This window comes from Pseudogymnoascus destructans (genome assembly GCF_001641265.1).
Source record: "Pseudogymnoascus destructans isolate 20631-21 unplaced genomic scaffold scaffold_77, whole genome shotgun sequence".
Lineage (NCBI taxonomy): Eukaryota > Fungi > Ascomycota > Leotiomycetes > Thelebolales > Thelebolaceae > Pseudogymnoascus > Pseudogymnoascus destructans.
In genome coordinates this window covers 210-13377 of record NW_020167593.1, presented here as the reverse complement: position 1 = coordinate 13377, position 13168 = coordinate 210, and the positions used below count along the sequence as shown (strand labels likewise).

General features: G+C 52.4%; 3 protein-coding genes across 3 annotated transcripts; 2 read left to right on the top strand and 1 right to left on the bottom strand.

Moving 5' to 3' along the window:
- Positions 1-2277: 2277 nt before the first annotated feature.
- VC83_09562 (uncharacterized protein) lies at positions 2278-2594 on the top strand (the record flags this gene model as incomplete). Its single annotated transcript, XM_024472975.1, has 2 exons — positions 2278-2456; positions 2480-2594. 2 exons carry the CDS (start codon positions 2278-2280, stop codon positions 2592-2594), a joined length of 294 nt encoding a protein of 97 aa, XP_024319473.1.
- Positions 2595-2956: 362 nt separating this feature from the next.
- VC83_09561 (uncharacterized protein) lies at positions 2957-5229 on the bottom strand (the record flags this gene model as incomplete). Its single annotated transcript, XM_024472974.1, has 1 exon — positions 2957-5229. One exon carries the CDS (start codon positions 5227-5229, stop codon positions 3523-3525), a length of 1707 nt encoding a protein of 568 aa, XP_024319471.1. The 3' UTR covers positions 2957-3522.
- Positions 5230-5494: 265 nt separating this feature from the next.
- Positions 5495-7916, top strand: VC83_09560 (uncharacterized protein; the record flags this gene model as incomplete). The annotated part of the gene is made up of 4 exons (XM_024472973.1): positions 5495-5589; positions 5679-5785; positions 6323-7417; positions 7525-7916. 4 exons carry the CDS (start codon positions 5495-5497, stop codon positions 7914-7916), a joined length of 1689 nt encoding a protein of 562 aa, XP_024319472.1.
- Positions 7917-13168: the final 5252 nt, after the last annotated feature.

The window sequence follows — 13168 nt, the reverse complement described above, 5'->3', positions numbered from 1 at the left end:
TACCACAACGTACTTAATTCATACAACTGACACATAGTAGCAGCCACCGGACTAGGTGGTCTACCAGCACACCCAGCACCATAACAGACCTGGCCACCAACAGCCAGCCGCCAACCAGATGAACAACAAGCCCCGCCAGTCCGCAACTACAACCCCAGCATTGCCTCCGGACACACACACGCCCCGTCGAGCTACCCCTCCACCACGTCCACGCCCGCGCCACCCGCAGAACCTGAAACCGAGATGATCGTCACGCCAGCCGAGCTGGAGCGCCTGCGCGCCATGGTAAGCAACAACCCCATGGACGAAGCCATGCAGCTTGTCCTAGCGCGTAAGCTGGTCCTCGCCTCCGAGACACTCGCCGCCACGATCCCTGACCCGAAGACGCGTGCCAAGACACGTGAGCGCTGGGTCATCGAGGCGCACAAGATCCTCAAGAAGATGGTCGCGATCCCAAACATGGACGCCATGTTCTTTCCTTGCCGACTGCTACGGGCGTGGCGCGCTGGGACTGGAGACCTCACCCTCCCAAGCTTTCACTCTGTACCAATCCGCTGCCAAGGCGGGCCATGCGCAAGCAGCGTACCGGACAGCTGTGTGCTGTGAGATCGGGCAAGAAGACGGCGGCGGGACGCGCAAGGACCCACTGAAGGCGATGCAATGGTACAAGCGCGCCGCAACCCTGGGTGACCCCCCAGCCATGTACAAGATGGGTATGATCCAACTGAAGGGCCTCCTCGGGCAGCAGAAGAATGCGCGAAGCGGAGATGTGGCTCAAGCGTGCCGCAGACCTTGCGGACGCCGAGAATCCCCACGCGCTGCACGAGCTGGCACTCCTCTTCTCCGCGTCACAGAGCCAGGACACCAGCGTGGTTCGCGACGAGGCGTACAGTCTTACCCTGTTCAAGCAGGCGGCCGAGCTGGGGTACAAGTTCAGCCAGTTCCGTCTGGGCGCCGCGCACGAGTACGGGCTATTCGGGCTGGCTATCAACCCCAAGGAGAGTATCCAGTGGTACTCCCGCGCTGCGGTGCAGGAAGAGCACCAGAGCGAGTTGGCGCTCAGTGGGTGGTATCTTACTGGTGCGAAGGATGAGCGCAGCGGACAGATGATCCTGGCGCAGAGTGATACGGAGGCGTATCTGTGGGCGCGCAAGGCGGCGATGGCAGGGCTGGCGAAGGCGGAGTATGCGATGGGGTATTTTACGGAGATGGGGATTGGGAGCACGCAGGATATTGAGGGGGCGAAGCGGTGGTATTGGAGAGCTGCTGGTGAGTGAATTTTATCCCTTGCGTCTTTTGTTGAACAAGACTAACACCAACCAGCCCAGAACTTCCCGCAAGCACGGGAGCGCCTCGAGGAGCTGAAGCGCTCAGGCGGCAAGGGCCTCCCGAACCGCGAGCGCATCTCGCGTAGCAAGGTGGGGAAACAGAATGAGGGCGAGTGCGCGGTGATGTAATGGGGCATACCTCCTGCCTGAGCAAGTAATAAAAAAAAGGCGCGGCGCCGATGCATGGATGGATGGATGGGGCTGGACCCTAGCGCTGTGGTTGGAGGGAGGAAGAGTGATGAATTGGTGGGGGGGTTGGGGCAGGGGGCTTTGGATGATAGATGACGAATGTGGGGGATGAGATATGGTAATACCCTGGTAGGGAATAAACGAAAATCGACGATATGGAAGAGAGGATGGATGGATGAAAAGAGGAGGAAATGGCGGGTTGGATTTTTTCATCCCGCATATATTACCCCTGCCGAGTATCTATCTATTTGGAAGCTAGGAAAGGGAGGGGAGCTAGGGATTGTGGGTTTCGGCGTTTGGAAGAGGGGTATTTTGTAGATTCGGGGGGGGGGGGGGGGGGGGGTGAAATGAAGTGTGTTGAATCGAGAGTGGTGTTCCGTGTGCGCTATATGCTAGTGCGTCGTGGTTTTTGGATGATTGATAACTTGAAGCAAGTTGGAGGGGATGGAGTATTTCGATGATACTGTGAAATGGTACGGCTGCGAAATTCGCCGTAAAAAGTCCATTTACCCGTGGTATAAAAGCCTATGCTGAGTTCGGCCAGAGACTGCAACATCGGAAAAGATACCAATGAAGAAAGAAGGGCTAGAGAAGCGATCAAGGGTAAAGCGAGTGGATACCGAAAAAAAGTTGTTTAGCATGACGCTAGGTGCCGCGAGAGTGAGACAGGTGTAAGTCAGGATGAGCAGAAGCAGTGAGGGGGGTGTATGCGGGGTTAGTACCGCTTGGATCACCTTCACAAATGTTTCCAGCAAGTGCCATGGTTGATGTTTTGGAAAAGGGGGTAAAACGAGGACTCCAGAGGGGAGTAAAACGAGGACTCCAGACGGGGAGTGTCTCGTCTGCCAACCATAACCAAGTCCGCGTCGCCTCTCCTGCGCCTGAAACCCCGCGTCGTCTCGCCCTTGCGCTCGCGCCCTCGCCCGTCCACTCCCCACTGTACGACTGCTCATACAGAGCAGAAAGGGGCGCATCGCTAGCCGCCGCCAACACGAAGCGGCTATTGCAGCTATCATTCAGGTGGAGGCCGAGGAGGAGGAGGAGGCAGAGAGAAGGGAGAGGATGGAGAGGGAGTAGAGAGGATGGAGAAATAGAGTGGCGGCGTCCCTCTACACGTGTAATTATAGTAAATGTATGGCTAATCGATGTCTCAATGGAGAACATTTGAATTAATTCAACCATCTATCTGTGCCGCTCCCATGTCTCCATTCTGCTCCGACACGGGCACCCGAGGAAGTGTTCGTACGTGTCGGACTTGTGCACTTTAAGAAAGGTCGCGTACAAGGTCGAGGAGAGGTTGTTGATCGGCTTTGCGTTCCGAGAGCCAACGCAGAAGCATGTTATTAGCAGTTACCTTTTTATCAATGGCCAAAGGGTTCACCTCCTAGCGAATCCTTCGTGAGGTATATATGTATGTTTTTCATATTCTAAGCTATATACCCATAATAATATACTCATCGCCCTTGCTCAAAGCTAAGCTGAATATTTATATCATAATTGATTCGCTCTAAAATTTAGCAATGTACGGTTGAGCCACTTGCTTTCTTTGCTCCCAGCAGTAGCTTCACATTTCTGGTCCTTAAAACTTTTAGCTCAGTGAGATGGAACGCGACGTCGTCCATGGTTCTAGTTTCTCTTGCCTTAAGTCGCTTGCCTGCGTGGAGGGCGGCTCTGCACTTGGACTTGGGCTGACAAATCGGCCTCCCTGCACTGCGCAGTGAAAGGGTACTAATCTATGCCTCATTCAAGAAGCAACCGAGGAACCTGGTATAGTTGCGGTAATCTTGCAGCCACTGCTTTGTGGGGAATGGGGGTGTTAATTTGCTGATAGGTCGGTGTATGGTGGTAGAATGACTTTCGTAGTCCACCATTAACGGTTCATTTCGCTCGGACTGGCTGTGGCTGTGGCTGTGTCCAAGTTGCCAAAAATCAATGGCCTTGCACCCAGAATCCATGCACGTCCGTCGTCGCGAATACCTCCGCACCCATCGTCCAATATACCACACTATAACACCTCTTCCTCATCATGTTCACCCTCATCCCACTCCTCTCCCTCCAACTCCTCGCCCCGAATCCCCCAACTTGCCACGAACCCTAGCACCGCGACACCCCCAAACACCCCAAATGGGATCCAACCACCACTCCTCCCATTCTTCGGTGCAGCGCTGAATAATCCGCCTGCCATCACGGGGCCTACCCCCCGCCCCGCAGAGCTAAGCGTTTGCGCCAACCCGTTCAGAGCGCCTAGACACTCTGGTTCAGGGGCTGAATTGGTGATGAGCAGGAGGGCGCTGGAGAGGCCGCCTACGGATGCTACTGTCTTGGCGAGGAGTACGAGGGAGAGGTGTGCCCACATCCACATGTGTCCTGTGAGGAACTTGAATGGCGGCTTAGAGTCTGCGAATGGTACGGTCGGGGTTGCGAGGAGGGCAACGGCGAATAAGCCCAGGCCCGCGCGGTATGTCGCTTTGTTCCCCATCTTGTCGCGTAGGCGGCCGAAGATGAGGACCTGGAACATAATTGTAGCGACACCGGCGGCGGAGAGAGAGAAACCAATATCTCGGGCGGGGATATTGCGGCCGAGTGGGGGGTCGGCGAAGGCGAAGACGGGGTAGAGGGCGTTGAAGGATGCGTTGGAGAGCTGGAAGACGAAGTAGGTGGATAGGAGGAGGAGGGTGGTGCCGCTGAGGGGGTCTTTGATGGGGATGGAGGTATATGGGCCAGCGAAGATGTCATGGAGGAGGGAGGAGGAGGGGGAGGTGCTGCTTGTGCTCGAGATGGTAGAGCTATGGGAGTGGACTCGGCGGTGGCCGTGGTGGTGGAGGGGACCGCGTCGGGTGTAGGTTGGGCGGATGGCACCGGAGGCGAACTGCCACATCCATGAGAAGAAGGCTCTGACTCTGTCTTGTAGCGGTGGGAGGTCTTTGGCCTCCTCGAGGCTCTCTTCGAGGAATATCAGGGTAACTGTAAATTCCACCACCAGTATGACAGCCGCAACCAGATTCGGGAGTAAGAACGGGTAGGATGGTTTCTTCGCACTGGACTCTCCTTGCACTAACAATCCGCCTAGTGCCGGCCCTGAGATGGCGCCTACACCGTAGATGACGGGCAGCCAGACGAAAGCGCGGCCTTGATTTGAGCGGTCCGTGATCTCGCCCAGACACGTACTGATGAGTCCCTGATTCCCGTTTACAATTCCCATTATAGCTTGCACAAGGATCGCATGCCATAGCTTTGTGCAGAACCCGAACCCTACGAATGCCGCAGCCGTGAGGATGGCACCGAGGAGGATAACTGGTTTGCGCCCGATGCGGTCGGAGAGTGAGCCCCAGAAGTAATTCGTGAGGAGTTGCGCGGCAGCAAACGACGAGGCGATTGCGCCGACATATAGACCGATTCGTGATGTGTCTGTTGAGGGGAAAGAGGCCACCATCTGTGGGAGGTAGGGGGAGATGGAGTTCAGCGCAGTTTGCTCGGCCAGGGCGATGATAGCGAGAACGGCGAGCTGGCGGCGCGGAAGCGGCGACTCATGATTGTGGTTGTTATGCTGGTCGTCGTCGGCATTGGATACTCTATCTTGGTCATGGGAGGAGTCGAAGGGAGACGAGAGCGCATTCCCGCGAGTTCGTGGAGGGGCTGTGGGGAAAGTCTGGTAGTGTGGGGTCGAGGACTGGCGACGATTGAGGCCCGCCACGATGGGTTTGCGACTCATCGCCGAGTGAGAGCGGGAATTTGTGAGTTTGTGTGTTTATATGACACGAAGTTCTGGGTGCGGTGACACGATCTGTACGCGTTATGATGCTTCAGGGCCCTGCCAAATCCGCCCCAGTCACCTCTTTCGGGACCTGGGAGTGTAGCCTCGAGGTTACACAGGCACGGCGCGGCCGAAGCCAATCCGCACGATCAGTGGCAAAGTTGCTGAGTTATATAGTCGCGGAGTCATGGGAACTCTAGATCACCAAATAAGAAGGTATAGAATGCTGAAGTTGGATGGGGAAGACCAGTTTTGTGCGGCGTTGGAGGATGACGTTGCCGGTTCTATCGAAAATGCCAAGATCGAAAAATCTAATCGGTGCGATAAGATTAGATTAGATTAGATAAGATAACAGATGGTGATCAGCTCCATGAGGGAGATGTGAACCAACACGTGACATAGCGTAGTATAGATGGAACATCGGATAGCCGATTGTCTCTTCTTCAGAGCATCATCAAGAATAGTAATACGATCGTCATCGTTATCACCGTTACACATTATTCCATGTTGCTCCGTAGGCTACACTTGGGGGCCTAATCCGGGATGAATCCAACCTTTTACTAAGAGCAACTATTCTTACCATAACGGCTTCTGAACGACCCGTGAACATCGTTACACCAGAGATCTCCGGAAGATCAAGCACCGTCAGCCTCGAGAGCAACAGACGAAGGACCTCCGAAGGTCAGGAGCGCTGTGTCTTGCAGAAGCAAGAGAAGAGATTACATTATACTCTCACGAGGAGAGAAGAGCCACCGGCTGACATCGAAGTCGAAAACCTATCAGTCAATCCGAACTTGACGACCTTGGCCCAAGACTCCCAGTCGGAGTAAACAAGGGGCAGAGGAAGGCACGAAGAGACAACGCACTGGACAGCAACTGCAAGTTGGAGGCCGCGACCCCAACCCAGAAGGCAGAAGGAGCGCCCTATTGCTGAAACCAAACGGGAAGGAACAGTCGATCCCCACCACTCAACTACGTCATCACTTTCCGCTATCCAAAACAGAAGGATAAGACGGTGTCAACCGCCAACCACCCAAAGTGTCTTCTCCAGAAGAACAGAAGGACGCGCAGTCCACGCCCCAAGAGACAGGAGCAGACTCTGAGGCAGGACCAGCACCACGTGAAGAGGACATTGTTGACGAACCGCTACACACCCCGCCACCACATAGATTCCCCTCGCAAGATCAAACATCACAGCAAAGCCCTTTATCACCGGAAGAAATCGAAATCGCAAGGCCAGAAGATCTTTCCCACGTTGGAGGAGGACTCGACTCAGTACACTCATCAGAAGAGCAACTAGAGCCACCGTACGAATCCCTCTCTGAAGAATCGGACGACGATAGTGACGAGGAATCAAACATGGCAAACGCAATGAAAGTCCCGGCGTTCTCAGGAGAGCCAACGGAGAACATCGAAGTCTCAATTATGGCTGCGCGAATTGCAGCAGAAAGCCTTGGCAAACGATGGGGACCAGACACCACAGCCACAGACAAGATGTTTGCGCGGGTTATGATGTTACAAGGTGCCCTCAAAGGAGCGGCGGCAACATTTGGCTCAGACTTATTAAACAGGATACCCGAAATATCTTTCGACAAATTCTGTCAAGATCTCCGAAGTCGTTTCCCGCCAATCCCAAGAAAGATTGTCGAAAAGGACGCAAGACAGAAAGCGATGACAATGTCACAAGACAAAGGAGAGAAGGTTCAAGACTACCTTAGTCGAGCTCAAACCCTTTCGGCACACCTGACAGACTGGGAAAAGCAGGAATATCTCGGGGATCAACTCATTGAGGGCCTTAGCCATGACCCCCTCAGATTCGCTGTTCGAAGCGGGATCAATGCCGAGAAGAAATCCAACCCGGACCTTACTGTCGACCTGCCATTTATAGTCAACTTTATCACAAGCACTTTGGATCTAAAGGACGCAACCCCGTCAGTAACAAAAGGGACCAAGAAGGAAATTACTTGGCAAACCATTGGCGCAGGTGCTACGGGTTTGAATTCCGACGAAGACAAACTTGACACACTTATCAAAGGGATGAACGAGTTACGGCACAGCAATCGGTACTGGCTGAGAACCAGCGAATTATGTCACAACCTCGTCCGCGGCCCCAAGGACCTCCTCGTCAAGGCTTTAATGCGACCACGTACGCAAACAAGCAAGACCAAACGGCACAAAATACCCTTCAGAGAGTAATGTGCTATAATTGTGGGAAGTACGGGCATTTCCTTCGAGATTGCAACTTACCTCAAGCTACATGGGAACAGCGCGAGTCAAACCGTCAAAAGGACCTCGACCAGAGAAACGCCTCAACCCAAGGACCTTCAGCAAATGCAGCCACACCTGATAGCCAATATGTCCACCCGTCCCGAAGACAATTGATGTCAACCGCACACCATTCGGAGGATGAACCACCACAGGATGTTGCCCGTGGATGGCAAAAGTACGATCTGCCACTCTGTATGGTAGACGGTGGAGCCTCGATCAACATCATGTCTGAGGCAACCTGTCGCCAACTAGGCCTGGAAGTCGTCCAGCAGGAGATGCTTGGCATTAAGACAGCTAACAACACTTCCGAGCCATGCTCGGGATTTGTCCAGTTTGTCATAAACACCTCAGGTGTGACACAAAAGATATCGGTGTAACGCTGACTTCTAAACGATAGAAGACACAGAGATTCTCTTGCGTAAAGGTTTACTTATCAGAGGAGGCAGGGGATCAGACACAAAGGCTTCAAGTAACACGTTACTAGTATATAACAAATACTGTATTGAGTTGAGCACGAAGCTCCTATCTAAGGAAATACTATCTACTTATATAGTGGCGTCGTGCCTAGTGGACTCTTGGGAACTCACTCGAGTCCTCGGAGTCCTGGACTCTTAGGACTCTTCTCATCATCCTGCGAGTCTGTCACGTGCCTAGTGGACTCCTGGGAACTCACTCGAGTCCTCGGAGTCCTGGACTCTTAGGACTCTTCTCATCATCCTGCGAGTCCGTCACGTGATACTTTCGGAACTACTATTCCCCGCTGCCCCTCCAGGTACCAGGGCCGGACTCATGCGACCTCCCTCCTTCCTGTCCTGTAGTTGGCCAGCCTTCTTGTTCCGTCGTAACACTCGCTCCCTTCCCCTGGGCATTCGTCTCGAATCCTATAAGTACGTCCATGTCCCCGGGACTCTGCTGCTCCTCAGCGAGTCCTTCAACATGCAACATGCCTACTGACACTGCCCGCAAACTCCAGGAACGCAACGATCTTGTCCGTCGAATAAAGAACCACGGATACGAACTACCCGAAATGGATTCTTGCTCGAACTGCGTGAGGCGAAACATTACTTGCGTGTCGTCTCCAAATGATTCGCGGCGGTGCGCCGAGTGCGTTCGTCGCAACTTGAAAGAAAAGTGTGACTGTATGGGTCCTGAGCATCCCGACTGGGTGAAGCTCGAACGGGAGGAGGATCGCCTGGATCGCGAAGAGGAAGAAACTCTTTCGAAGTTACTTCGTCTGCGGAAGCAGAAACGCCTCATCCGAACCCGTGGTAAAGATATGCTCCGGCGAGGTTTGAAAACCCTCGACGAGCTTGATGCGGCAGAGGAGGCCGAACGTGTGGCTGCTGAGAAGCGTGATGCTGTTGAGGTCGAGGAACAGGCAGTTAGCGCTGCCTCCTCGTCTGTGACCGGGACCTCCGCTTCCTCCGATCCACTGGCCTACTCCCCTGCATCTTGGGATCAATGGCTGGCGGATGGCGGCGTCGATATTCCTCCAGCAGTTCTTTGCTGATGTTCCTTGTTGGTTCCCACGAATTATCCGTAGGTTCGTAATTTTCCCATTTTATCAAAAACTCTTCTCGACGTCCTACTAACCTTCTGTCTAGGATCGCTTCGACCTCATATTCGATTATCTCATTCTCGGGTTGGAGTTCGGTGTCGGTCGCAACTGGGGTATTTCCTCTTGCTGGTTCCAGTAGTGAGACATGAAATACCGGGTGTAGTCTAGACTTCCTGGGTAGCTGCAGTCTGTAATTAACTGAGCTGACTTTGTTCAATATTTTGAATGGTCCCAATTTCTTGAAGTCCAACTTGTGCTTGGTCGTTTCGTTTTGATATGTTTCCGGAGTAGGTATACTTTATCCCCCTCCTTGAAGGCAGGTTCCATACTGCGCTTCTTGTTTGCGTATGCGGCGGATCGTTCATTTAAGAATTGGATGTCCGTCGCAAGTTGTTCGTGGAACGATCTCAGTTGTTCCACCACGATCAGGGCTTGTTCAGCTCGTGATTCATCCGGTCTTGGTTGCCTATATGCTTCTGGCTGGTAGCCATAATTGGCAAAGAACGGTGAGACTTTCGTTGCTTCTGTCATCGCGCTGTTATATGCAAACTGTGCGATGGGTAAGATCTGAACCCAGTTATCCTGTTGATGATTGACATAGCTTTGCAGGTACTGTTCAAGGGTCTGATTTAATCTTTCTGTTTGGCCGTCTGTCTGGGGATGAAAAGCTGTTGACAGCTTATGATTTGTTCCCAGTAGCGCCATCAATGATTTCCAGAATTTCGAAGTAAAGAGCTTGTCTCTATCTGAGATGATTTCTTCTGGCATCCCATGATCGGCTAATATGACTCGAATGAAGGTATATGCGAGCGCCTCGGCGTCGCTAGCTTCTAGATATGGTATAAACTTCCCATATTTCGTGAGTCTTTCCGTGATGACGAGGATAGAGTCGTATTCTATTCCTGTTAACGGGTCCTTGGAGGGTGGAAGCTTGACGATGAAGTCCAAAGCTATTGATTTCCACGCTCCTTTTGGTACTGGTGTCGACTTGAGTTGTCCGTATGGCAGGTGCCTATTGGATTTTGACTTGCTGCAAATGTCGCACTCTCTTACCACTGTCTCTACCTGCTTCCTCATACCTGGGAAGTAGTAGTGTCGAGTGATTCGTTCGAAGGTTCGTGTTACTCCCTGATGACCGTGTGCTGGTAACGAGTGTTGTTCTTGCACCAGCGGGCGTCTCATTTGACTTGGGACATACACTAACCCTTGTATCGAATCAATCCTTGTTCGTCGATGGTGAAGTCGCCTTCGACTTTGGACAAGACTCGCTTGGCGCATTCGTCTGTGCGTAAGCTTTCTTGAGTCTTTCCTCGAGTTCTGTATCTTCGATGACTGAGATCGTCGCTAGTAACTCGTTGTACTGTATTCCTGCATCTGTTTTCTTCAGAATTGCTCTAGGTCTTTCTTCCTTTGGGCCGGCGTAGTCGGTCCGTCTGCTGAGAGCGTCTGCTCTTGCATTCTCGGAGCCCTTGCGATAGGTATCGTGAAGTTGTAGGCTGCGAGGGTTTCTGCCCAGCGGACTTGTCTGCGGTTTAAAACCTTGGTCGTGGTGAAGTATATGAGGTTCTTGTGATCCGTCCATACCTGCACAGGGTAGGTGGTCCCTCAAGATATACTCGCCACTGCTCAAAGGCAACGACAATAGCCAGTAGCTCCTTGTCGTGGATGTCGTAATTGAGTTCCGCGGGTGACAGTTCCTAGAGTAGTACGCGATTGGTTGAACTTACCGTTCTCGTCTGGTTGATTCAGACATGCTCCAATTGCGAAGTCAGAAGAGTCCGTTTCGAGGATGATCTTCTTTGCAGGGTCAAATGTAGCAAGGATAGGTGCTTCCGTGAACTTCGTCTTAAGTTCCTGAAAGCAGCCTCTGCCTTGTCCCATCCATTTGAATTCGAGATCCTTTCTGGTAAGCTCCGTGAGTGGTTGAGCTACCTTGGAATATCCCGAGATGAATCTTCGGTAGAATTGGCGAAGCCTAGAAGGCTTGCACTTCCTTGACCATGGTCGGTGTTGGCCATTCCAACACTGCCGTTACTTTTGCTTGGTCCATCTTGATGCCGTGCGTTCCAATAATGTAACCCAAGAATTCGACTTGGTTTTATGGAACTCGCACTTCTCTGTTTGAGGAGTAAGCTGTACTCCTTTAGTTTCTTCAGGACGAGTTTGACATGCTTGACATGCTCCTCCTTGGTTGCTGAATACACCAGGACATCGTCTAGGTAGACAATGGTAAAGATGTCTAAGTATTCGTGCAAAGCATCATTCATCATCGTTGCATAGATGCGGGTGCGTTTGTTAGCCCAAAGGGCATGACTTGATACTCGAATAGGCCATAGCGGTGCGGAATGCTCTTTTCCACTCTTCCCCAGCCTTGATTCGGATCAGGTTGTATGCTCCTCGCAGATCTAGCTTACTGAAGATCTTTGCTCCTTGAAATCTATCGTGTAGTTCGTTGATTAACGCAGGGCATACCTGTCCTTGATTGTGATGTTGTTCAACGCTCGATAGTCCACACATAACCGTAGGGAGCCATCTTTCTTTGGTACGAAAAGCACCGGACTTCCTGCTGGTGATGTGGATGTCTGATGAATCCTTTCGCTAGGTTATCATCGATGTACTCCTTAAGTACCTTCAGCTCCTTTCCGATAGCTGATATATTGGTCCGAACGGTGGACTCTTGTCTTTCTCCAAAGGTATCTCGTGATCCCATGGTTGGTGCTTAGGAAGCGCCTCATTCTTAGGGCCTTCCTGGAATAATTGCTTGTATTCCTTGTACTCCACCGGTATACTCGTCGGTGAGGATGCCTGGGCTAGGTCATCGAGCTCGGAGGTTGCACATAACTCCTTCCGGCCCTGGGAGGGTTTCTCCCGTTGTCGCGTGTCCGTCCGTTGTTCACACGCGCACTGGCTCATCACAACTTTCTCGTTCCACCAGTCGATCTGGGGGTTGTGTTTCTTGAGCCATGGCATACCAAGGATGCACGCATGGTTGTCCATGTGCACGATGTCAAACTGAATCGTTTCCTTGTGCCCGTGTAGCATGACCATTTCCAATGGGACCGTTCGTGGGTCACCATTCCTTCATTAGTCGAGATGGGCTCTCCATCTACGACCATTAACGGGTATGGTTCGGTTTTCAATTGCGTCTTGAAACCTTGCGTGTCTGCTACTTTCTTTGTCATAAAGTTGCCCGTCGCTCCTGAGTCAATCATTGCTCGGAGGTGTCGCTGTTGTATCTTAGCGACCACATATAGTTGCATGCTGCCCGTCGTGGCGCATAGCTGGTCTGTACTAGGCCTCTTCGTGTCGCTCGCCGGTGGCCTACCGTCGAGGACTCCTAGTTTTTTGACTCGTCCGAGGAAGATAGTATTCATCCGCTTCCAATGGTGGTCCTTGGGGAGATCGTTTCCCTCGCTCTTCTGCTTCGTCTAGCAGATGTGGGTATTTCTCGTATACCTGTTCGCTTTTGATAGGCAAGTCCCTTCAGACTGGCTTCGCCTGAGGGCATGAACTTGCTCTGCGTCTCTGAAGTGTATCCTGGGCGAGGATCGGGGAAACAACTGATTCTGGTGTTTCTTTTTCCAGTGGAGCTTGCAGTCATCTTCGCTGCAATACTCCCAGTAGACATACGCATGCCAGGGATGATCAGTCTCTGTTGCGTCTGTCATTGATAGTTCCCGCTGTCCTCTCACCCATGCACTATCTTCCCTCGGAGGCGTGGAGAACGTGTCTAGTTGCTCCATGGCTCTCCTTTCGATGCGTGGAGTGGTCTCGCATTTTCCCGTCGGAGCATATCTCTGGCTTTCTCGTCGTACTTCTTCAGGGCTCTCCTGCGGTCCTGGTAGTAAAGTTCGACGCTTTTCATATACTTCAGTTTAGCCATATGCTCGACATCCTTCTCCAGTTCTTCCGCTTCTTGGGCTTCCAACTTAGCTACGTCTTGGACGTGCCAAGCAGCCTGCGGGTATTCGTTAGTTGGTCGTAGTATCTCCAGAGGTCATCCTTGCAGTCGTCCACCTTGCATTTTAACGGAAGTCCCTGTAACAGGTTCCCGTAGAGGTCTTTAAGCAT